The sequence below is a fragment of the Equus asinus genome, chromosome 6 (genome assembly GCF_041296235.1).
Source record: "Equus asinus isolate D_3611 breed Donkey chromosome 6, EquAss-T2T_v2, whole genome shotgun sequence".
In the NCBI taxonomy this organism is placed as follows: domain Eukaryota; kingdom Metazoa; phylum Chordata; class Mammalia; order Perissodactyla; family Equidae; genus Equus; species Equus asinus.
This window is the reverse complement of record NC_091795.1, coordinates 62,776,106-62,799,911: the sequence shown is the minus strand read 5'-3', so window position 1 is coordinate 62,799,911 and position 23,806 is coordinate 62,776,106. Positions and strand designations below refer to the sequence as shown.

Sequence of the window (23,806 nt, the reverse complement as noted above, 5' to 3'; positions counted from 1 at the left end):
CCAGGATCTGAATCTGCAAAACCCTGGGCCACCAAAGCGGAGTGTGCAAATTTAACCACTCAGCCGCGGGGCCGGCCCTGAAGAGATTTCTTTAAACTTTGTCTGATTTCTTCGTTTGGATTGGGAAGGAACACCAAGAAAAAGGATACTGTTCAGACTTTATTTTCATTTTGCCATTTGTTTGTTAGAATTGTAGTGATAACAATCTTCTGTTGTAACTTCTTAATCTTAGGTTGCTGTTTCATCGTTGTCTGCAGTAATCAAGTTTTTAGAACTCTTATCAGATGACTCAAACTTCGGTCAGTTTGAACTGACTACTTTTGACTTCAGCCAGTACATGAAATTGGATATTGCAGCAGTCAGAGCCCTTAACCTTTTCCAGGTAAAAAAAAAAAAAAAAAAAATACATGGATTAATAATAGTGAATGGTTAAAAAATGTTTCCTTTGATATGTACTGAAGAATCTCATTAAAGAGCTTAAGTATTTTGAAATATTGTTATACTTAGAATAGATAAATAGTTTTGAATTACTAAGTTTTTCTAGTTGCAAGCTGTATAAATAGTATTTGTCTTGGCCTATGAATAATTTTGTATCTTAACAGCGGCGTTTCTTTTCTAACTGGTAATTTTTAATACTAAGTTATTTTCAAAAACAAAAATATGGAACACTTCACGAATTTGTGTGTTATCCTTGCACAGAGGCCATGCTAATCTCTGTATCATTTCAATTATATGTGCTGCCAAAGTGAGTGTTACAGCGGTTTTTTAAAATTACATTTTAAGTTTTATCTCTAAAACTGTAGTAATTATGAAGTGATTTTGGTTTGGGGAAAAATTACAGCAGAAAACACAGATTAACAGGTTGAAAGTTTGATTTTAGGAAGAGGAACTTTTTTGTGTGTGAGGAAGATTGGCCCTGAGCTAACATCTGTTGTCAGTCTTCTTCTGTTTGTTTGAAGAAGATGGTTGCTGAGCTAACATCTGTGCCAATAGGAAGAGGAACTTTTGTGCAAATTTCTCATTTAATATTTGAAGAGTATTAAGTGTTCTTGTTCCCAAAATTATTTAATTATCTTTCATGGCATAGTAAGGTTTTCACTAATGAGCGTGCCATTCTTTCTATTTTATGTTTTGTTTACTAGGGTTCTGTTGAAGATACCACTGGCTCCCAGTCTCTGGCTGCATTGCTGAATAAGTGCAAAACCCCTCAAGGACAAAGACTGGTTAACCAGTGGATTAAGCAGCCGCTCATGGACAAGAACAGAATAGAAGAGAGGTATATTACTAGCCTACACTTCTATAAGCTGTGGGTGACTTGCAGTTATTCCATATGATTATACCACTTAATGTTTGTTTGTTTGTTTTTCCTGAGGAAGATTCACCCTAAGCTAACATCTGTGCCAGTCTTCCTCTGTTTTGTAGGTGGGTTGCCGCCACAGCATGGCCACTGACAGATGAGTGGTGTAGGTCTGCACCTGGGAACCAAACATGGGCCCCTGAAGCGGAGCGTGCCAAACTTAACCACTAGGCCACAGGGCTGGCTGCTATACCACTGTAATATGCAGTTTTGCACCTGTATTTTAAGCATCTAAGTGCACAGAGAGGTACATAGTAAGAGAGTAGTAATGATTTAGATTAAGTGATTTATTTTCTTAATAATGTTTTTTTCACTATAGAAAGTTATTTATTTATTTATTTATTTTGCTGAGGAAGACTAGCCCTGAGCTAACATCAGTGCCAGTCTTCCTCTATTTTTTAGTATGTGGGCCACCAGCACAGCATGGCTGCTGACAGAACAGTGTAGGTCTGCGCCCAGGAGCCAAACCCAGGCTGCCAAAGCAGAATGTGCCAAACTTAACCACTAGGCCACTGGGGCTGGCCCATAAAGTAAAATTTTATTAGATGGTATGGATATTGTTTTGGAGCATCAACTTGGGAGCCAGCATACCTTGGTTCAAATTATGACTCTAGCACTCATTAGCTGTGTTATCTTGGGGCCAGTTACTCAACCTCTGTGTTGCAGTTTCTTCACTTTTAAGATGACAGTAATGACACACCTACTTCATAGTGTTATGAGGATTAGGTGATTTAATATGTGTAAAGTACTGTGAACAAGGTCTGGCACATAGGAAGCACTTATTCTTCCTTGTTCTGTAAAGGGTTTAAGGCAGCCTAAACATATATTTCAGAAAACTTTTAAAGTTGAGGAAATAAAAGAAAAAGTTATTTAATCTTGCTACCTTAATATGGTTAGCATTTGGGTGTATTTTATTTTTATCTTTTGTTTTAGATACATTTTAAAACTTCCAAATGAAGTATAATATGCATAAGAGCACAAATCCTAAGTGTGCAGCTTGATGGATTTTCACAAAGTGAACACATTGGCGTAAAAACACACAAGTTGAGAAACAACATAACCAGCATCCCAGAAACTCCCTTTGATTTCCTGCTAGTTGTTACCCCTCCTCACTCTACGAGTATCACTGTCCTAACGTCACAGATTAGTTTTGCCTGTTTTTGAACTTTATATAAATGGAATCATTTTGTGTAGTGCAGTATGTTACTTTGTCTTAAACGTAGTTGTAATCCTAATATAGTTGTGTGCCTTAGTTTTTTCCCCACTTAGGCTCATATTATCATAAGCATTTTTTAGTGTTGCTGTTTTGTCTTTGTATTCAGCATTTTTCATAAGTATATCACGTTTAATTGAATGGATATACTTTAATTTACCTTTCTCAATAATTAGGTCATTTCTAAAGACCTTGTTGTGTACCTGATGTTTTCCATTTGGCACATTACACATTACCAGAATGGGTAAAAGAGATTCATTATTTTTATGGCGTTGATGTTGTCAAATCATTCCAGAATTTGTGAATAACTGCTGAATACTGATGGTATACAAAAGCATAATGATCTTTTGACTCTGTGGGAAGATGCCAAGCAAACATAAAATAATGATCAGTATTGTTAAGATACCCTGCAAATAATTACCAAGCTAAGTGTTGATCCCGTAGATTCTTAAAGAGCCTTACACTAAAAATAACTCATGAGGTTAGTGAATTGTGGGTATGCCAGTATTTTATTGAAAATGCAGAAGTTGAAATGCTAAAATTGGGCCTAGCCATGTAGCCGAGTGGTTAAGTTCACGTGCTCCACTTAGGCGGCCCAGGGTTTCGCTGGTTTGGATCCTGGGTGTGGACATGGCAGCGCTCATCAAGCCATGCTGAGGCGGCACCCCACATGCAACTAGAAGGACCGACAACTAAAAATATACAACTGTGTACTGGGGGGCTTTGGAGAGAAAAAGGAAAAAGAAAATCTTAAAAAAAAATAGGATTGGATATTTGCAAGTAATTAAGGCAGTTTATAATTTTAATTATTTGTGAATAAGTACATTTATGTGTGTCAAGATTCAGACAGAACAGAAGGATATATGGTGATAAGTCTCCTACCCTTGTCCTGCCAGTGCCCAGGATCCCTTCCTCAGGCCCCTCTGTTGTATAGCTCAGGGACACATTTCTTATTGTACTCTCTGAATTGCCACCACTGCTGGGGAGCAGCCAATCTTAGCAGTTTCTTGAGTATCCTTCCATGGGATGTCTGTGCGTAAACAAGCAAAAATTTGTGTTCTCTTGTCGTTTAATTTTTTTTTTTTTAAGAAATACTAGGTAATTTAAATAACTCAAGCTGTAGGTCATTGGTTATTTTTTTTAACTTTGGGCTTGTGGGAACAGAGCAAGTGTCAGTGGTCCCCTTCTGGCTTAACAACTAGAGCATGGGTGTATTTACACCTTCAGAAACCTGACATGTCATTTATATATTATTACCAGAGTAACAAATTATTTAGAAGGCAGGATATCAAAATTAGACTTTGTTTTAGAGGGTAAGTAAAGGTTACTTTCACAGAATAGTGCAATAATTTCCAAAGTCTGGTGGTCTTATGAGGCTTATTTATTAGAAATAACATTTGCGAGGTTGGCCTTACGAGTTAGGATATCTGCTTTTCTGCACCTCTGGGATAAGAGGAAAATATTTTCTCCTTTTTATGTTGGTGAGAATTTTTTTTTTATAGCAGCAAGTGGGAAGGCCTGTGATTTTCAAGGCCAAATGCTGAAATTCCAGAGTGGAAAGAAAAAGTTACACTTCCTTATGGAGGCTTTTGTTTAGACTGTCTCCTTGTTTTGATCACCCTTTCTCAACTCCACCTGCTGTGCTAGCTCGAGCTTCCTTCCTAGTTACACCTTCCTGGGGTTCTCGGGGCAAATCTGTGATCTCTCTCTAAGTATTTAGGATTGATCTTTCTTCAGGGTTACACATTAAATCAAGTTTTTTTGTTTTTTAATGTCGTCATTGTTTTGTGGTAATTTTCCAGAAGAGAAAATAGTGGAAATCTCTTTACTCCACCCTCTTGAAACTGTAGGGAGTTAGTTTTAAAGTATGTAGCTATTAGGGTGAATTATGTTAAGGAAAGCAAAGATTTTTCTTTTTCTTTTTTATTAGAGCAGACATAAGAACAGGTGTGACTAGATCTTTGAGTTTGGTGCATATATCTTGTCAAGGACTATAGCCCAGTGATAAATTTAGGAATAATGATGAAAATGGGAATATTTTAAAATTATTGTCGAGTGATTAGGAGGAGGAGGGTAGTAAGACTGGTGCCTGGCACTTTGCTGAGCATCTCACATTGATCAGCTGTAATGTGATGGGTACCTGATTTAAAGCCAGGCTAGCCTGACTCCAGAACCTGTGCCCTTAATCACTGTACTGTATTTATTCCTTCTGTCGCTTGTATTGAATTTGATCCAAATTAGATTTTATCGTCAGAAATGAAACATTATTTTGGCTTTTATTAAAGTTATATCCGTGGAATCGCTTTATTACACTGCTCATCTTTCCCTTCACTAAAACCTATTTGCGTTGAGACTACAAATACTTTTCTTTTTTGATGAGGAAGATTCGCCCTGAGCAAACATACATGCCAATGCTCCTCCACTTTGTATGTGAAATACGGCCACAGCATGGCTTGATGTGTGGCGTGTAGGTTTGTGCTCAGGATCTGAACCCGAAACCCCGGGCTGCTGAAGTAGAGTGTGCGAACTTAACTACTACGCCACTGGGCTGGCCCCAGTACTTTTTAGCTAATGGCTTAAATACTTTATCTCCAATTAGAATGATATGTTATTACCATTTAGGGGTGATTTTCTAGGTATTTCTTCCTTTTTGTGCTTTATCTAACAATCAAATTAGAAATTCTGAGAACTCTGTCCATATTACTATTTTTTCACTTATTTTCTGGTAGATCCCAAGAGTCCTCATGTTTGTGCTTATGTTAGTACTGTTGCTTTTAATCTTTTAGGGTTTTTTGGGTTTTTTGTCTTTCCATAGATTCATCTGAAGCCTTGGTAATTTTCCCACATTTCTTTAAAGTTAGAATTCTCTAAAGATCATTGAATATATATTAGCATATGAAACAGTTCACTCTTAAATGAAATGTCTGGTAAAATAATTTGCATATGTTGAGTTTGGTATTCTTACTGCTTTCTAGTGTAAAATTGAATATTTTTATGTAAAATGTAACATGATTAATGTAGCAGTCTTATTAGAAACAAATCTCCAATATAAGCATGGCTCCTATAAATTTAGAGACGGTAGTGCTTATGTGACAGTATATCATGCTTTTTGAGGCAATGTACTCCTAGACCAATTTCCAGGTTATCTTATTCTTTTGTACAAGGATATCTTTAGTTAGTAGTCCATATTCTGTGGGAACAGGTCTGGAGATCATATAGTGAGTGCACTTTCTTTAAGACAGTGAAGCATTGCTGTAGCCTCTGAGGAAGAACAGGAGGGCTTCCATTCCACTGCTTTCCCACCACTGTCTTCTCTACTTCTAAAATGTTTAGTAGAGATCCTTTTTTTTTTTTAAGATTTTATTTTTTTCCTTTTTCTCCCCAAAGCCCCCCGGTTCATAGCTGTATATTCTTAGTTGTGGGTCCTTCTAGTTGTGGCATATGGGATACCGCCTCAGCATGGCCTGATGAGCAGTGCCATGTCTGCGCCCAGGACTCGAACTGGTGAAACCCTGGGCCGCCACAGCGGAGTGCATGAACTTAACCACTCAGCCACAGGGCTGGTCCCTGGAGATCCCTTTATTGTGGTCTCTGGGCTGATCTACTAGCCCCTTTGAATTTCATTTGCCTTCCCATCTAGCCTGCTCTGGAAAGGCGGCTACGTTTTTGTCTGTTTTTTGCTGAGGAAGATTCACCCTTAGCTAACATCTGTTGCCAATCTCCATTTTTTTTTTTTTTTTTCCTTTTTCTCCCCAAAGCCCCCCAGTACATAGCTGTATATTCTTAGTTGTGAGTCCTTCTAGTTGTGGCATGTGGGACGCCGCCTCAGCGTGGCTCGATGAGCAGTGCCACGTCCTCGCCCAGGATTCGAACCAACAAAACACTGGGCCGCCTGCAGCGGAGCGCGTGAACTTAACCACTCGGCCACGGGACCGGCTCCTGCCAATCTCCTTTTTGTATGTGAGCTGCTGCTACAGAATGGCCACTGACAGAAGAGTGGTGTAGGTCGGTGCCTGGGAACCAAACCTGGGCTGCTGAAGCAGAGTGTGCCAAACTTAACCACTAGGCCAACCCGGCTGGCCCCCAGATTTTTTACTTTCCCTGAAAGCCTTCAGCTCCCTCTGCTTCTATGCAGATGATCTCCTCTTTAATCCTTACAATCTCAAAAGGTATCTGTATTTTCAGTGTTTTACTTCCTGGCTCTTTCTGAGAAGAAAAAATGCTTTTTCCTTTCCAAAACCAACCTTCCGTCTTACTGGTTAAAGTTTTTCCTGTCCCTTCTCTGCTTGAGTTTTCTTCCAGTGCACCCTCTACTGTTCTCCCTTCAAGTCTCTGCCGTTGCCTCCTCTCCCCTCCCCAGTATGTTTCTCTCTTTTATATCTTGCCATACTCTTTTTTTATCTTCTCAGGCCTAGCAGAATATCTGCTACTTATTATATCAAATGAATGCTTCTGACTGCGTTAAACCATGTGAAGAACATACAAAGAAGAGACTCCAAAACTTGTAATTGCTATTCTTTAGGTAACAGATTTATTCTCAGCTGTATAAATATGCTGTCATAAAATTTCAATCAACAGTTCCTACATTGAGAGATCAGAAATGCTAGGTTTTTTTCCCCCTGAGGAAGATTAGCCCTGAACTAACATCTGTTGCCAATCTTCCTCTTTTTTTGCTTGAGGAAGATTAGCCCTGAGCTAGCATCTGTGCCAGTCTTCCTGTATTTTATATGTGGGTTGCTGCCACAGCATGGCTGATGAGTAGTGTAGGTCTGCACCTGGGATCCGAACCTGCGAACCTGGGCCACTGAAGCAGAGTGCGCCAAACTTAACCACTAGGCCATGGGGCCAGCGCCAAAATGCTAGTTTTAAAGAAAGGACAGAATGTTGATTTTTAAGAATACCAAAAATTTTGTGAGTAATTCCATGATTGATTCTGTTGGAATTTTAGACACTAACTTCCCCAAATTATCTTGTATTCTAGTCATTGCGCAAATTAATATATCAATTGCATATAGCCGAGTAATTTTATTGAGTAGGATTGGCAGGTATAGTATGTTATGCCAACAGGAACTTCGGTACTTCTAAAATTGTGATGTAAAAGTGGCATTGTCATGGAAACAGCAGAGCAGCCTTTTTAAAAAATTTTCTGTTAGCCAGAACATAAATTGACACTGTAATTATTTCTGAAATGGCATACTGAATAGGCTTGTGAAACTAGCAGTTTATTAAGCTTTTAATGTTAACTGGACCAAAGACTGAGGGGGCTGTGTATATATTACCTCGTGCTGTATGTTGTAAAAGCTTTTTCCTTCCCTTGCTGTTTCACTTCTTAATTCTCTTATTGGAACTTTATACCCTTGAACAGTGTTGATACCTGTGATTCATTCTCTGCTCAGTTTGAGAGGAAACTGATAAGATGCTTGGAACAGGGAAGAAGCATAGGAAGATTCTTGATCAGAAATAACTTCACTATGGATTCCTGCTATTTACCTGAGAGTGACGTAAGAATTTAGGTTTTTAGGGAAAGAAGAGAAAAAGAAAGATGAGGGGGTAACCATCGGCATCAGCCAGCATCAGGTTTCTTTCATCCTCTCTTCAACCCTTATGCCTCTCTCCCCTCATTATCATGAGAATTCAGGGATTTCTTATGATTGTTTGGATTCAGACTTTTTCTCACATTGTTGTGTGCATAAGAATCTCTGGAGAAGCTCCTTGAAATTTCACAGCTGGACCCCACCCCCCGGGAATTCTGTATCATTATCCACCTCCAAGTAATTTGATGCTGGTCATCTTGGACCAAACTTGGAGAAGCCCAAGTAGAGCCGGAGGCTTAGCTAGGAAGGCCCCAGTTTGCTTTAATGGACTGTGTGACTTGGCTGCATCCATTGCTCATTTTTGTTTTGCTTTTTACATCTGGTACATGCCATAGAAGTCTTTTCTGGGTCAGTAAGTGCCTAAATTATGCTCGATGTTTGTTTATAGCCCCGGTGGCTGGTTCATAATACAAGTTTGGTAGCAGATTATTTTTCCCACTGATTTGGCATTTGCCATAACAAGTACATCTACTGCCAGCTGCCTAGATATTCTCTTGACATTCTATAAAGTTTTAATTATTTTTCTCTTTATTTTCATCTTTTAAAAGTGAATTTTTATTCAAGTGCCTTTAAACCAGTGGTTCTCAACCTGGGGCACTGTTTCCCTCCAAAGGACATTTGGCAGTGTCTAGAAACATTTTTGGTCATCACACTGGAGAGAGAGTAGTGGATAGAAGGCAGGGATGCTGTTAACCACCACAGAACAGCCCCTTACAACAAAGAATTATGTAGCCTAAATGTGAGTGTTGCCAAGGTTGGGAAATCCTACCTTAAATAATAAATGGTGGTTATGTGATTACTCTGGGGGCAGCATGTTTTTTCCGTCATGTAACATGACGGATGAACATTTTGATGATGTAGGAATCATAAATGCTGATGGAGAGACTGGTGAATAGTTAAGAGATTTAGGAAGCAAATTTATTTCTGTTCTCTTTTCCTGTGTAATTTGATGGTTAATTACTGCTCATATAGTTTACAAATATAAGAAGGATTGCTCATCTGATAGCCTTCTGAATCTTGGACCATTTGCTGTGCCCATGGTAATTTTCCCTACCTTTGATTCTTAAAATTTACCTTCCAGCTATTATTTCAATAACATCTACAACATTGGTTTTCAGACTGCAAGTTGTGACCCCCGTAGTGGGTTGTGAAATTAGTGTAATGAGTAATAAACCAGCATTTTTGAAAAGTTAAATACAATAGAAAAATAAGAGTGCATCACATATAGTAAGAGTAAGTGTCGTTTTCTGACATCTATTTTAATTATATTTTATAGGGGAGGAAAATTTCTTTTGCCTATTACCCTTTTAAATTATCTGGCTGGGACCCTGTAAACTGAACTGACAAAAGACATTAACAAGAGATAACAAAAGAAGCTCATGCTTACACCTGGGAACACTCAGAGATGAGTAATTCCAGGGTTGGTTAGAATTTGGGCTTACTTAGCATCTTAGCAAAGGAGCAATAATTTTAGAGAATGACAAGACAAAGGAAAAAGACTTTGAGTTCCTAGGGCTGCAAATTGTGGGAAGGCAGATATTTGGGAAACTAATGGTAGATAAAGGCTAGCTAGTAAAGTTTGTTATGTAGATTCCTCTGGTACCATCTCCAAGCTGATAAAGGTCTAAAGTTGTCTGGAGTGGTTAACTTTTGTTCTTCCTAGTAAAGAAGGATGCCGGACACCTGTGTAAGTTAAGGTCCTGCTTTAATGCAAATAGGGAGAAGGCAGAGAGCTTTAGTTTTTTCTGCTGCTCCTCAGTTGTCTTCTCAAAATATTCCTTCTGCCAAAGTGGCGTGTTTTGAGGTGGCATAATATGCTTACTACAATGTCTATGCGTGCATGTGCTGGCTCTTGATGTAAAAAGTTATTTCTTGCTGTGGGTTACAGTGAAAAAAATGGAAAGCCACTCATTCCAATAAATGGTAAAAGCAATATGCACTGCATATTTTATAGTTCTTGACACAAGCTAAGATTGTACTTAGTAACTTTGGGAAGCAATAAACTTATTTCAGTTACAAATTTTTGGCTTTGTGCTGTCATGAGCTAGTTTTAGGATGCATTTTGAAAATTTATAAGACCTTCTGATAGAATAAGTATTGGATTTGGCAACATTCTTGAATTGTAATTCTGTTTCATTAAAGATCATTATTTACGTGTGCAATAATGTCTTTGTTAACAACAATGTCCCAGTAATGAAATTCTTCTATTCAATTTGGTGAAAGTCAAACAAAATTGGATATATATCAGTATCTTATAATACCACTTAACATTAATTTGGTTATTGACTAATCAGAAACTGCTTACATCACAATGCTATAGAGCTTTTTATCCTCTATAAAAAGCTAACATTTCAGGATAGATTCAAGCTTCTTACATGGAACTTTTTAGTTCATTTAGTTGAGACTCATGTACCTGTTTGACAAGTTTTAATTTTATGCAGAAATATTTAAGATTAATTATAGTATAATTTGTTTCAGATTAAATTTAGTGGAAGCTTTTGTAGAAGACGCAGAATTGAGACAAAGTTTACAAGAAGATTTACTTCGTCGATTCCCAGATCTTAACCGACTTGCCAAGAAATTTCAAAGACAAGCAGCAAACTTACAAGATTGCTATCGACTCTATCAGGGTATAAATCAGCTCCCTAATGTTATACAGGCTCTGGAAAAATATGAAGGTAACAGAATGATTTTGTTTTCCTTCACTCTGAACATAGTTAGCAAATGTGCTAACAGTTGGTTTTGGTGACATACTCTGTAAGTTTTCCTAATAACAGCTTTGTTACTGAAAAACAGAAGCCAGGAATCATGAGACAACTTAGAAGTTTTGCTTTTTAGAAATGAATGTTAGGGTTTCTGGGTTTATTAATAGGCCTGTTGCACTAACAGCAGCAGTTGAACAGGGTTCAGTTGCTAAAGAAGACTCACAGGACCCAGAATGACAGTGCCTACAAATGTACAGTTTATTACAGAAAAAGGACACAGTCTAGCAGCAGCACTAAAGTCAGGATATGCATCACAGGGAAAGGCTGTCACGGCACAGGGGCAGAGAGGTCAGGTGCAGGTTCCTATTGTCCTTCCTTTTGAAAGGTCTGTAGTGAGGTGTTCTTTCTCTCTTGGATCAGGGACCACCAATGTGTGCAGAGCACCTTGGAACCAAGGAGCCTAAAATGGAGTCTTGGCTGGGCTTTTTTATGTTTTGCTGGCCTCCTGGGCACATTCCTGTTCTGTTACTAGCTTCTATAGCAGTGCCCTCTGGGAAGCCTCCCTGAGACCAGGTACAAATCCTCAATCCCAGTAAACAATGCTGACAGGCTGAACAGACCTTCCTGAATATCCTCAGACCCTTGATTACAAACAGCACAATTAGTATGTTTCCTGCCTTGACCAGGGGTCATTACCTTGCAGGAACTTAAAGGACACAGCATAGGCAAATTCCAGGCCTAGTGGTTAACCTCTGTGGCACACCTGTGAAAGAAAGTTAAGACAAAGCATCTTGGTCCTCTCTAACAGTTGAAGTTACCAGAATAAAGTGAGTGAAGTCACATATAAGCTAATTAGCAATGAAGTTAATTAATATAGTATTGGTGGATAAAATCAACTTGCCCTGACAAGTATAGGTGTTTGTTTTGTTTTGTTTTGTATTTTTGAGGAAGCTTGGCTCTGAGCTATCATCTGTTGCCAATCTTCCTCTTTTTACTTGAGGAAGATTGTCACTGAGTTAGACGTGCCAATCTTCCTCTATTTTGTGTGGGATGCCGCTATAGCATGGCTTGACAAGCGGTGCTAGGTCTGCGCCCAGGATCCAAACCTGTGAACCCTGGGCCACTGAAGCGGAGCATGTGAACTTAACCACTATGCCACTGGGCCAGCCGCCAGCCCCTGATAAGCATAGTTGTTTTTTGCTGGGGAAGATTTGCCCTGAGCTAACATCTGTGCCAGTCTTCCTCTATTTTGTACGTGAGTTGCCACCACATCTTGGCTGCTGATGTGTGGTGTAGGTCTGTGCCTGGGAACGGAACCCAGGGTGCCAAAGTGGAGTGCACTGCACTTAACCACTAAGCCACGCGGGCTGGCCCCACCTCTTTACTTCTTATCTCTCACTTCCCTTTAATCTCTCTAATGGCTCTTTACCACAAAGTATTTTAAAAATAATTCATATCTATCCTGTTTTTTTAAAAAAGATATCCTTGTCCCTGTGTCATCTTCTTGTGTCACCCATATCTCTCTGCCTCTTTCCATTCCCAGGCAAGTTTCTGAAAGCCTCCATTTCTATCTTTCATTCACTTGGCTGGCTTCCAGCCCTGACCACAGTACTCACAGGGCATTTACTAAGTGACTGACTTGTTGCTAAATCCAGGGAACATGGTCCAGTCCTTATCTTCCCAGGTTTCACTGCTGAGTTTGACAGGTTTTTTTTTCCTTCCCATTTTATTGAGATGTAATTGATGTAAACATTGTATTCATTTAAGGAGTATAGCGTAGTGACTTAATATTTGTATATATCTTGAAATGATCACCACGGTAAGTCTAGTTAACATCTATCACCATACATAGGCACAAATTTTTTTTCTTGTGAGAACTTTTAGATCTCCTCTCTTAGCAGCTTTCAAATATACATACAGTATTTTTAACTATAGTCGTTATACTGCACATTATATTCCCAGAGCTTATTTATCTTGTAACTGAAGCTTTGTACCTTTTGACCACCTTCGTGCATTTCTCTCACCCCCAAACCCCCATCCTTGGCAGTCACCAGTCTGTTCTGTTTCTATAAGTTCGGTCTTATTAGATTCCATATCTAAGTGAGATCATACTCACTTCTTTGTGTATCTGTCTTCTCTGACTTACTTCACTTAGCATAAAGGCCTCAAGGTTCATCCATGTTGTCACAAATGTTAGAATTTCCTTCTTTTTTATGGCTGAATAATGCTCTATTATATATATGTACATATATATATCTCTCTCACATCTTCTTTATCCATACATCCATTGGTGGACACTTGGGTTGTTTCCATTTCTTGGCTGTTATAAATAATGCTGCAGTGAACGTGGGAGTGCAGATAATCTCTTCAAGATAGTGATTTCATTTCCTTGGAATATATACCCAGAAGTAGAATTGCTGGATTGTATCCTTCTATTTTTTACCTTTCTCTTAAGTGCCCGCGACCCCACCCCCCAGAGTTCTATTTTTGTCCATCTTTTCACTAAATACCAGGAACTTTAAAACTGGGATTCTTGAATAAAGTCTTGGAAGTGTCCTGAAATTTTATGCAAAATTTTATATATATGTATATTTTTTTCTGGGGAAAGAATCTGTAATTTTCATTGGATATCAAAAGCATATGTAAACCCACTCCACCCCCCACCCTACCCCTGAAAAAAAAGATAAGAAATACTGCTCTGTACATTTTTTGGGTAGTCTTTCTCATTCCCTGGGATGAGCATGGAAGGTAGGAACTCTGGTTGAGAGTAGCTTGACTCTCTTCCTCAACCCCCCTGCAAATGTGTAGCCTAATAATGTATTTGATGAGACTTTTGCAACAAGTCAGTAATTCTTTATTTTTTTGGTGTAACACTTAAGTTATATAGACCTGTGAGAGAGAGTCTAAATCAAATGCTTCACATTGTCTACTTGGTAACTGATGTCTAGTTAGGTATTTGATGTCACTCGGCCTAGAAAATGTTAGAGGAGAAAGACTGTTCCAGGTCTTGTGCTAAGAGCTGTGTTCTTTTCTTTCTGTAACATGGAACATTGGAGACTAGGTATGCCCTGGTTATTGTGAACCTAACTAACGTCTCAAGTTTTTAAAGAAACAGCAGAATGGCATTTTGTGGAGTTCAGCACAACTCCTTAACCTACAGATTTCATGGAGAAAGCCAAGAGTGGGGCTAATTTATGAGGGAAATAAACCAAAATGCCCTATCTTTAAAAGCAAAATCATGACTTAAAAGTTTTTTTTAGTATATTAGTGTACTGCTAGAAATTGAGTGTGTTCTCCTGACATCTTGGGATATTTTTGGTTTTTGGTAACTTTAGATTAAATGATATCTTAGTGTTATTCCTGAAACAAAAAAGAAGATAAAGTAAATTCAGAGACAGCAGAGGGCAGCAACAGTATAGAAAGTAGATTTGCATCAAGTGATAAATGCTCTGCTCTAAATTATCTTTCTCCTGTCAGATATAACTATTTGAAAAATACACCTGGCCTCCCTTATTCCTCATTTCTCTTAAAATGAAAAAGTTGAGATACAACCTAAAATAATAGTATTCTGCATTTAGGACAAATTTCTGATAGTGCTTAAAACAACTCCATTAAGTATCGAGGTTGTTTTATTGATTAATTTTGTTGTAACAGCTATCATACTGAGAAAGTTAACCCTTCGCTCTCCCCATATCCAATTAATCATTTGTTTCTGTTCAATATACTTCTTAAATATCTCACATTTGCTAATTTCCCTCCCCTGGTCTGTGCATACTCCTCAGTAAACCCCAAGTCATCTTTCATAGCACATCTGATCATGTCATTTGTTCCCCTTCAGTTCAGAACACGGTAATTGCTTCCCATAACCTACAGGAAAAAGCCCTCTTCCTTTGAATGATCTGGCCGCTGCTTCCCTGTTCAGCTTCCTCTACACTCCCTCACCTGTGCAGGAGTTCATCTCCAGACATGCTGTGCCCTTTTATGCTTTTGTGCTTGTTTTTCCCCTCTTAAATGTCCTTTCCTACCTTGTTCATGTGATGAACCCCTACTGATATTTCCAGGATTGAGCTCAGATGTCACTCTTTCTGCAAAGCCTTCTCTGACCTTCTCACACAGACTAGTGGTTTCTTTCTCTGATTTCTATAGTACCTGCACTTATCTCCATTGCTTTTTTAACCCTAAATAACATAGTAAGTTAGTCTAATAAATAATCACATTTTTTACTTGATTGCTTAGTTTCCTTCTAAATGGAAGATAAGAATATAAAAGCAATTAATTTGGACTGGCCTGGTGGCACAGCGGTTAAGTTCACTTGTTCCGTTGGTGGCCTGGGGTTCTCCGGTTCGGATCCCGGGTGCAGACATGGCACCGCTTGGCAAGCCATGCTGTGGCAGGCATCCCACATATAAAGCAGAGGAAGATGGGCACGGATGTTAGCTCAGGGCTAATCTTCCTCAAAAAAAAAAAAAGCAATTGATTTGGTATTTCTGGAAAGGAATCTGCTTTACTAATTTAGCACTTTTTAAACTTAGCCTTTGAAGCTACTAAATAAGATTTGGTTGAATTTTGTATTTTGGAAACATTTTCTTTCTTTTTTCTTTTTTTCTTTTTATTTTTTTGAAGAAGATTAGCCCTGAGCTAACTACTGCCAGTCCTCCTCTTTTTTGCTGAGGAAGCCTGGCCCTGAGCTAACATCCATGCCCATCTTCCTCTACTTTACATGTGGGACGCCTACCACAGCATGGCGTGCCAAGCAGTGCCATGTCCACACCCAGGATCTGAACCGATGAACCCTGGGCTGCTGAGAAGCGGAATGTGTACCACCAGGCCGGCCCTGGAAATATTTTCTTTAAATTTTATGTCACAGTTTATAAAAGCAACATAAATTATAGGTAATTATCATAGTGTCCAGGGAGAATCATTATTAATATATTGATACATGTTGTTTCAGTCTTTAAGCAAAATTATATGGTCGATTCTGCTATAACACTTGTTTTAAAAGCATAGATTTGGGCTGGCCCCATGGCTGAGTGCTTAAGTTTGTACACTCCACTGTGATGACCCAGGGTTTCACCAGTTCAAATCTTGGGTGTGGACATGGCACTGCTCATCAAGCCATGCTGAGGCGGCATCCCACATGCTACAACTAGAAGGACCCACAACTAAGAATATACACCTATGTACTGGGGGGCTTTGGGGAGAAAAGGGAAAAAATAAAATCTTTAATAAAAAACCAAAGAAACAAAAAAACGTAGATTTGTTCCACTGTGGTTGATATATTATGGAACAGTTTGAACAGAATGTGAATTTTGCATTGCTTATGTACCATTTTGTCCTAAGGAAACAGTAGGTGAAAGCAGAAAACTCCACCCAGCTGAACTGAGCACTGTAGAAGTACACAAAATGTCTATAGACACAGACACACACGTGCACCTCAGATGTCTGCCAGTGACCTCAGTTCACGGTGTACGTTATGCACCACCGTCATTCACATCTCGTGTTAGAATTTTGCATCCCATTTTAGACAGTTCTCATCATTTCGTAATAATTCACAAGTCCTAGCCCTTCAGAAGTCCACCTCCACAAGCAAACCTTAGGTCTTTTTCAAAGTAAAGTACATTGTTTATAGTATTTACATATTTCTTGACTGTTTAGTTTCACATATGTAAAACTGTGCAACTGCTTTTATTAGGTTCCTATCTTTTTTTTTAATGTGATGAAGTTTCTGAGTATTGAGCCCTAACCCCATTTTTCTCATAAACTATGGTTTTTCTTGCACAATTTTACATAGTGCTGTCATTTTTAGGGATGCTTATCTTGTATTTTAACAGAACTGGCTGTATGCAAAAGTGTAATAGAATATATTGGTGAGGTAAACATGTATGTAGTACTAATTGTCAGTTGCCATAACCTCCATTGTTTGACATTTTAAATGTTAAATACTATTAATCATTCTTTACTATTTATTTATTTATTTTGAGGAAGATCAGCCCTGAGCTAACTGCTGCCAATCCTCCTCTTTTCGCTGAGGAAGACTGGCCCTGAGCTAACGTCCATGCTCACCTTCCTCTACTTTATATGTGGGATGCCTGCCACAGCATGGTGTGCCAAGCGGTGCCATGTCCGCACCTGGGATCTGAACTGGTGAACCCTGGGCCACCAAAGCGGAATGTGTGCACTTAACCGCTGTGCCACTGGTCCGTCCCCTACAATTTATATTTAGCTAACATCTATTATTATTTTAAGGTTCCAGGAAATTGAAACTTTCAAAGTCTATCTACCTCTCTGGTGTTTTGATTTTGTTTTTTTCCTGTTATTAGATTCCTAAAACTAGAATTTCTGGGCCACGCTATGCATTTTTTCCATATAATAACAAAAGTAATAATGTAAATGTCAACACCCAGTTTAACTCTAGCAGAGTAACCACTTAGTTTTTTTTGTATCCTTCTAGACTTTACCCTTCTGGTCTGCATTTATTTAATTTAATTAATTAATTGATTTGAGGAAGATGAGCCCTGAGCTAACATCTGCCACCAATCCTCCTCTTTTTGTTGAGGAAGACTGGCCCTGAACTAACATCTGTGCCCATCTTCCTCTACTTTATATGTGGGACGCCTGCCACAGCAAGCGTAGGTCTGCACCCGGCATCTGAACCAGCGAACCCGGGGCCACCAAAGCGGAATGTGCAAACTCAACCACTGTGCCACTGGGCAGGCCCCAGAATATAACTTTTAAAACCTGAGGTATAGTTGACATATAACATATTAGTTTCAAGTGTACAACATAATGATTCAATAATTGTATATTTTGTGAAATGATCACTGCAGTAAGTCTAGTTAACATCCATCACCTATACAGATAGGAATTTTTTTTCTTGTAATGAGAACTTTTAAGATTTACTCTCTTAGCAACTTTCAAATATACAATACAGTATTATTAACTTGTCACCATTTGGTACATTGCATCCTCCAAAAATAGAATTTTATAAAAAAAATTCTGCAGTGACATATCAAGAAAGTGCAACATTTTTATTTTTTGCTAATGGACACACCAAAGCAGTTTTTGCCATTTGCAAATTAACCTGTCTAAATTCACTAAAGACCTTAGTATTTCTCTCAGTCTGTGAGTAAGTGGCATGAACATAGGTAAGATGGAGAAAATAAGTCTCAGAATTAGTGTTGATACACTGGTTAAGGTTTGCATTTAGAAGCTGGCCTGGGCAGCATTCCAGGAGTATATTTTAATGAACCACGTAACGCTTGATGGGCTTAATGGGCTTTCAGTTTATCCTGAAATTGGTTGTAATTTTTATCGTAGTAAGTGATGATGAAACATTTAATGGTGATTAAATTATGCTTTAAGTTGTTATAGAAATGTAGGTACTTAAGCTTATTGACCTAAACCTTGCAGCAGTTTATGAAGCACACACAGCACTTTTGAAAATAAAATCTTCAAGGAGTTATAAATGAATCTTTAGGGGCTGACAATGAATCTGGAGTATTTACAAAAATTATTTAATGACTTTAAATAATTATTTTTAATTAAAAGCCATAATCAATTGGGGGGGAAAAAAAAAAAGCCCAGTTGGAAATTGGCAACTGGGACTCAGTACAAATTACAAATAGGGGAAGGAAGTTAAGATGCTAGTGAAAGCTTACAGGATAGGGAGCAGGTGAGTGCAGAAGGGGCTTTATTGAATTTGAGAAGAGCTGCAGAAAGCTGGGCCTGTGTGTTTGAGAGGCTAGAGGACATGTTAAGGATGATAGCTTCTCAAATTTATTTAGCTATTTCTGTAATAATACCATGTGAGTATTCTTGGAAAACGTTACCTTCTTCAGAGTCATGTGCTAGAAACATAACAGAGCATATAGAGAAAATAAGGTTAAAGTAGACGTCAAAGTATATGAAACTTTTTAAACAATTACTAACAAAAGCATTAACAAACTTTAATAATAATAGTAGCCTAGGGGGCTGGCCCCGTGGCTGAGTGGTTAAGTTCACGCACTCCGCTGTGGCGGCCCAGGGTTTTGCTGGTTCGGATCCTGGGCACGGACATGGCACCGCTCATCAAGCCATGCTGAGGTGGCCTCCCACATGCCACAACTAGAAAGACCCACAACTAAAAATACACAACTTTGTACCGGGGGACTTTGGGGAGAAAAACGAAAAAAAAATAAAATCTTTGAAAAAGAAATAGTAGCCTACATAAATCTCCATTGCATTTGCGTGTAGCACCAAACATCAGGTGATTCTTTGCAGCCTTAACGTCTGGGGCTCTTGTTTTCTCCTTTGAGATGCTCTTTGAGGGCATTTCCTTCTAATAAATGGTCAGTTTCATCAAAGTTAAAATTCTGAACCAGGGTATAGAGTTCAGTCAAAAAAAACTTGTTTTAATATGGGCAAATATTTTTGCACCCTTGTCTATACTCAGCTTTTCTACACATCTTAACGTAGTGGAAAGTACAATGGTCATTAAGCCAACTACTCTGAGGTCTTCATATATTGCTAAGCTTACTCTTTAATTATGTGAGAGCTTGCCCGTGATCACTTCAAAACATTAATGGGCTGGATAAAATGGGTATAGAAGGAAAGTACCTCAACATAATAAAGGCCATATATGACAGACCCACAGCCAACATCATACTCAATGGACAAAAACTGAAAGCCATCCCTCTGAGGTCAGGAACAAGACAAGGGTGCCCACTTTCACCACTCCTATTCAACATAATACTGGAGGTGCTGGCCAGAGCAATTCGGCAGGAAAAAGAAATAAAAGGAATCCAAATAGGTAACGAAGAAGTAAAACTCTCGCTGTTTGCAGACGACATGATCTTATATATAGAAAACCCCAAAGAATCCATAGAAAAACTATTAGAAATAATCAACAACTACAGCAAAGTAGCAGGGTATAAAATTAACGTGCATAAATCAGTAGCATTTCTATACACTAACAATGAACAAACAGAAAAAGAACTCAAGAACTCAATCCCATTCACAATCGCAACGAAAAGAATAAAATACCTTGGGATAAACTTAACCAAGGAAGTGAAGGATCTATACAATGAAAACTACAAGACTTTCTTGAAAGAAATTGACGATGTCATAAAGAGATGGAAAGACATTCCATGCACATGGATTGGAAGAATAAACATAGTTAAAATGTCCATACTACCTAAAGCAATCTACAGATTCAATGCTATCCCAATCAGAATCCCAAGAACATTCTTCACAGAAATTGAACAAACAACCCTAAAATTCATATGGGGCAACAAAAGACCGCGAATTGCTAAAGCAGTCCTGAGCAAGAAAAACAAAGCCGGCGGAATCACAATCCCCGATTTCAAAACATACTACAAAGCTACAGTGATCAAAGCAGCATGGTACTGGTACAAAAACAGGTCCACAGATCAATGGAACAGAATTGAAAGCCCAGAGATAAAACCACACATCTATGGACAGCTAATCTTCGACAAAGGCGCAGAGGGCCTACAATGGAGAAAAGAAAGTCTCTTCAACAAATGGTGCTGGGAAAACTGGAGAGCCACATGCAAAAGATTGAAAATTGACCATTCTTTTTCACCATTCACCAAAATAAACTCAAAATGGATCAAAGACCTAAAGATTAGGCCTGAGACAGTAAGTCTTTTGGAAGAGAATATAGGCAGTACACTCTTTGACATCAGTTTCAAAAGAATCTTTTTGGACACTATAACTCCTCAGTTGAGGGAAACAATAGAAATAATAAATAAATGGGACTTCTTCAGACTAAAGAGCTTCTTCAAGGCAAGGGAAAACAGGGTTGAAACAAAAAAACAGCTCACTCATTGGGAAAAAATATTTACAAGCCACTTATCCGACAAAGGGTTAATCTCCATAATATACAAAGAACTCACACTGCTTAACAACAAAAAAACAAACAACCCGATCAAAAAATGGGCAGAGGACATGAACAGACATTTCTCAAAAGAAGATATGAATATGGCCAATAGACACATGAAAAGATGTTCATCATCGCTAATCATCAGGGAAATGCAAATTAAAGCTACACTAAGATATCACCTTACACCCGTTAGATTGGCAAAAACATCCAAAACCAAGAGTGACAAACGTTGGAGAGGTTGTGGAGAAAAAGGAACCCTCATACACTGTTGGTGGGAATGCAAACTGGTACAGCCACTATGGAAAACAGTATGGAGATTTCTCAAAAAGTTAAAAATAGAAATACCCTATGACCCAGCCATCCCATTACTGGGTATCTATCCTAAGAACCTGAAATCAGAAATCTCAAGAGTCCGTTGCACCCCTATGTTCATCGCAGCATTATTTACAATAGCCAAGACGTGGAATCAACCTACATGCCCAGAAACTGATGATTGGATAAAGAAGATGTAGTATATATACACAATGGAATACTACTCAGCCATAAAAAAAGACAAAATTGGCCCATTCACAGCAACGTGGATGGACCTCGAGGGTATTATGTTAAGCGAAATAAGCCAGTCAGAGAAAGACGAACTCTATATGACTCTACTCATAGGTGGAAGTTAGTATATTGATAAGGAGATCTGATCAGTGGTTACCAGGGAATAGGGGGGGTGCAGGGAGGGCACAAAGGGGGAAGTGGTGTACCCACAACATGACTAACAAAAATGTACAACTGAAATCTCACAAGGTTGTAATCTATCATAACATTAATAAAAAAAAAAAACATTAATGGGTTGGGGGGAAAAATAATGGTGAACCAACGCCACCTCTGCGTTTTCCTGCCGTCTCTGGATTTACCAATAGCATGTGAGCTGATGTGGAATAAAGAACCAGGCGTTGTAGCACAACAGACATCATGTGAGCAAAGCGTTGTTTATAGACTGTCTAAATAATGTTTCGCGTGTGTACTATTTTCTAAATATGTGTAGATGCTGTTGTGATTAATAAAACATGAATTCTTATAACAGTTTTGCTGACTTCATAGTTGGAATCTTTCATCATTTTTTCAACCGAGAGCTACTGACGTTTCTGGAAAAGGTTGGGAACTGTTGCTTTGGAGTGAAATGCAGAGTGCTAGAGATCACTTGCAGAATTTTTCCAAGGGAATTTATTGGAGATCAGAAAAAAAATCCTTATGTTAGAACCAATAGTAATACATGGTTAACTGTTGCTAGCTTATGTTAAGTGTCATGCTCTATACTAAGTGTTGTGTATCGTTATCTCATTTATTCATCTTCTGGGTAGCTATTGTTATCACTCCCATTGTAATAGACAAGGAAAAGGGGGCTGAGAGTAGCGTGCTCCAGATCACAAAGCCAGTAGGTAGCAGAGCTGGGATTGGCACCCAGGTCTCCATTCGTGCTTTTCACACTAGGCGCTCTATAGCCTCACTTACTCCTCCTCATGTAATTCCCCAGCATGTACTCTTAAATAGCATCAAGCAAAATTCCACTGTAAATCCTCGGCTTGATTCGGTACCTCTGGAACACTATGATTCATGGAAAGTAGGGCTATGAGGTAAGTTAGAGATACCTATTTTATTTTAATGACTTTGACTTTGGGTTATTAAATCTACAGAGAAAGGCAGTTCGTTTAGTCATAATTAATATCACATTTCTCTATCTCTAGTACTCCTTATGACAGGCAGGAGCGGCGTGGTTTGTGAGGAAGCTTTGGATGCCAGATCATCTCCCTTTCTATAAAATAAATTAAGTGCTAACCACATTTTGAATTAAAATACCTGAGTAAATAGTAACTTGGGAAACCTGCCACACCATTTGTGCTTATTGGATCAAATGATGCTTGTTATCACAGCAGAATTTTTATGATCTCTAGTCTTGTATTTTTAAAAATAGGACTTTTTCATTTATTTTTCTTTTTGCTTTCTTTTAGGGAAACACCAGACATTGTTGTTGGCAGTTTTTGTGACGCCTCTTATTGATCTTCGTTCTGATTTCTCCAAGTTTCAGGAAATGATAGAAACAACTTTAGATATGGATCAGGTATGCAATATACTCTTTAAGCAGGAGAATATTTTTGAAAAGCAAAGGCACATCAGAAAACTCAGATTTCTCTTTTTAGTATTTAATTTTGGCACTTTTGTGAGGCACCTTTGAGACAGCAGATGTAAGATTAAGTGATAGATGGGGAAGCCCTTTTTTTTTTTTAATAACAATTTCAGTGGATGAAAATTAAGAAAGATTAACAGGAAATGAACGGGCATACTGACCTGGTTAAAGGAAATCTCATAAATAAAAGATTGCACATATGCAAGCTGAGTTTTGTGTAATTTTAAGAGAGAAGGAAAATTATAGTCACTAGAAATGAAAAAAGAAGTAGACATTGAGCACAAGAGAAGACTCCTCTTGTTTATTTCCCACGTAGGGAGGGTCTTTGAGAGGGAGGTTAGAGTATGTGGGTGTCTCCTAAATAGTTGTTGATACAACAAAAAGTTAACCATGACCGTAATACTGTTTTGTTCCAACTCTCTTGTTAGTTGAGAACACTTAGGGTTTAAGTGATCTATATCCTCAGGTCTTTTAACAATTTTAAGCGGTAATTTACATATAAATATGAAGTGGGAATAGTTTCTGGAATAGTTGAAAATAGCCTTATAATGAACATGGGTTGTTTGATTTTTTGTTGTTGAGTTGTGAGAGTTCTTTATATATTATGGATATTAAGCCTTTGTCAGATATATGACTTGCAAATATTTTTTCCCAGTTAGTGGGTTGTTTTTTTGTTTCAATCCTGTTTTCATTTGCCTTGAAGAAGCTCTTTAGTCTGATGAAGTCCCATTTGTTTATTCTTTCTATTGTTTCCCTTCTCTGAGAAGACATGGTGTCCGAAAATATCCTTTTAATACTGATGTCAAAGAGTGTACTGCCTACGTTTTCTTCTAGAAGCCTTATGGTTTCAGGTCTCACCTTTAGGTCTTTGATCCATTTTGAGT

The 23,806-nt window shown here is 38.3% G+C and overlaps 1 protein-coding gene and 1 non-coding gene across 2 annotated transcripts in view; one reads left to right on the top strand and one right to left on the bottom strand.

Moving 5' to 3' along the window:
* Nucleotides 1–23,806, top strand: part of MSH2 (mutS homolog 2) — a 74,670-nt gene that overhangs the window by 15,712 nt on the left and 35,152 nt on the right. Inside the window, exons 5-8 of the mRNA XM_014833066.3 lie at nucleotides 233–382; nucleotides 1,143–1,276; nucleotides 10,643–10,842; nucleotides 22,747–22,856. Coding sequence (XP_014688552.3) covers nucleotides 233–382; nucleotides 1,143–1,276; nucleotides 10,643–10,842; nucleotides 22,747–22,856 — 594 coding nt within the window. The remainder of the gene's footprint in view (nucleotides 1–232; nucleotides 383–1,142; nucleotides 1,277–10,642; nucleotides 10,843–22,746; nucleotides 22,857–23,806) is intronic.
* On the bottom strand, nucleotides 655–759 carry LOC123286772 (U6 spliceosomal RNA). Its single transcript, XR_006529575.1, has one exon. It is a non-coding gene; the product is annotated as a U6 spliceosomal RNA (small nuclear RNA).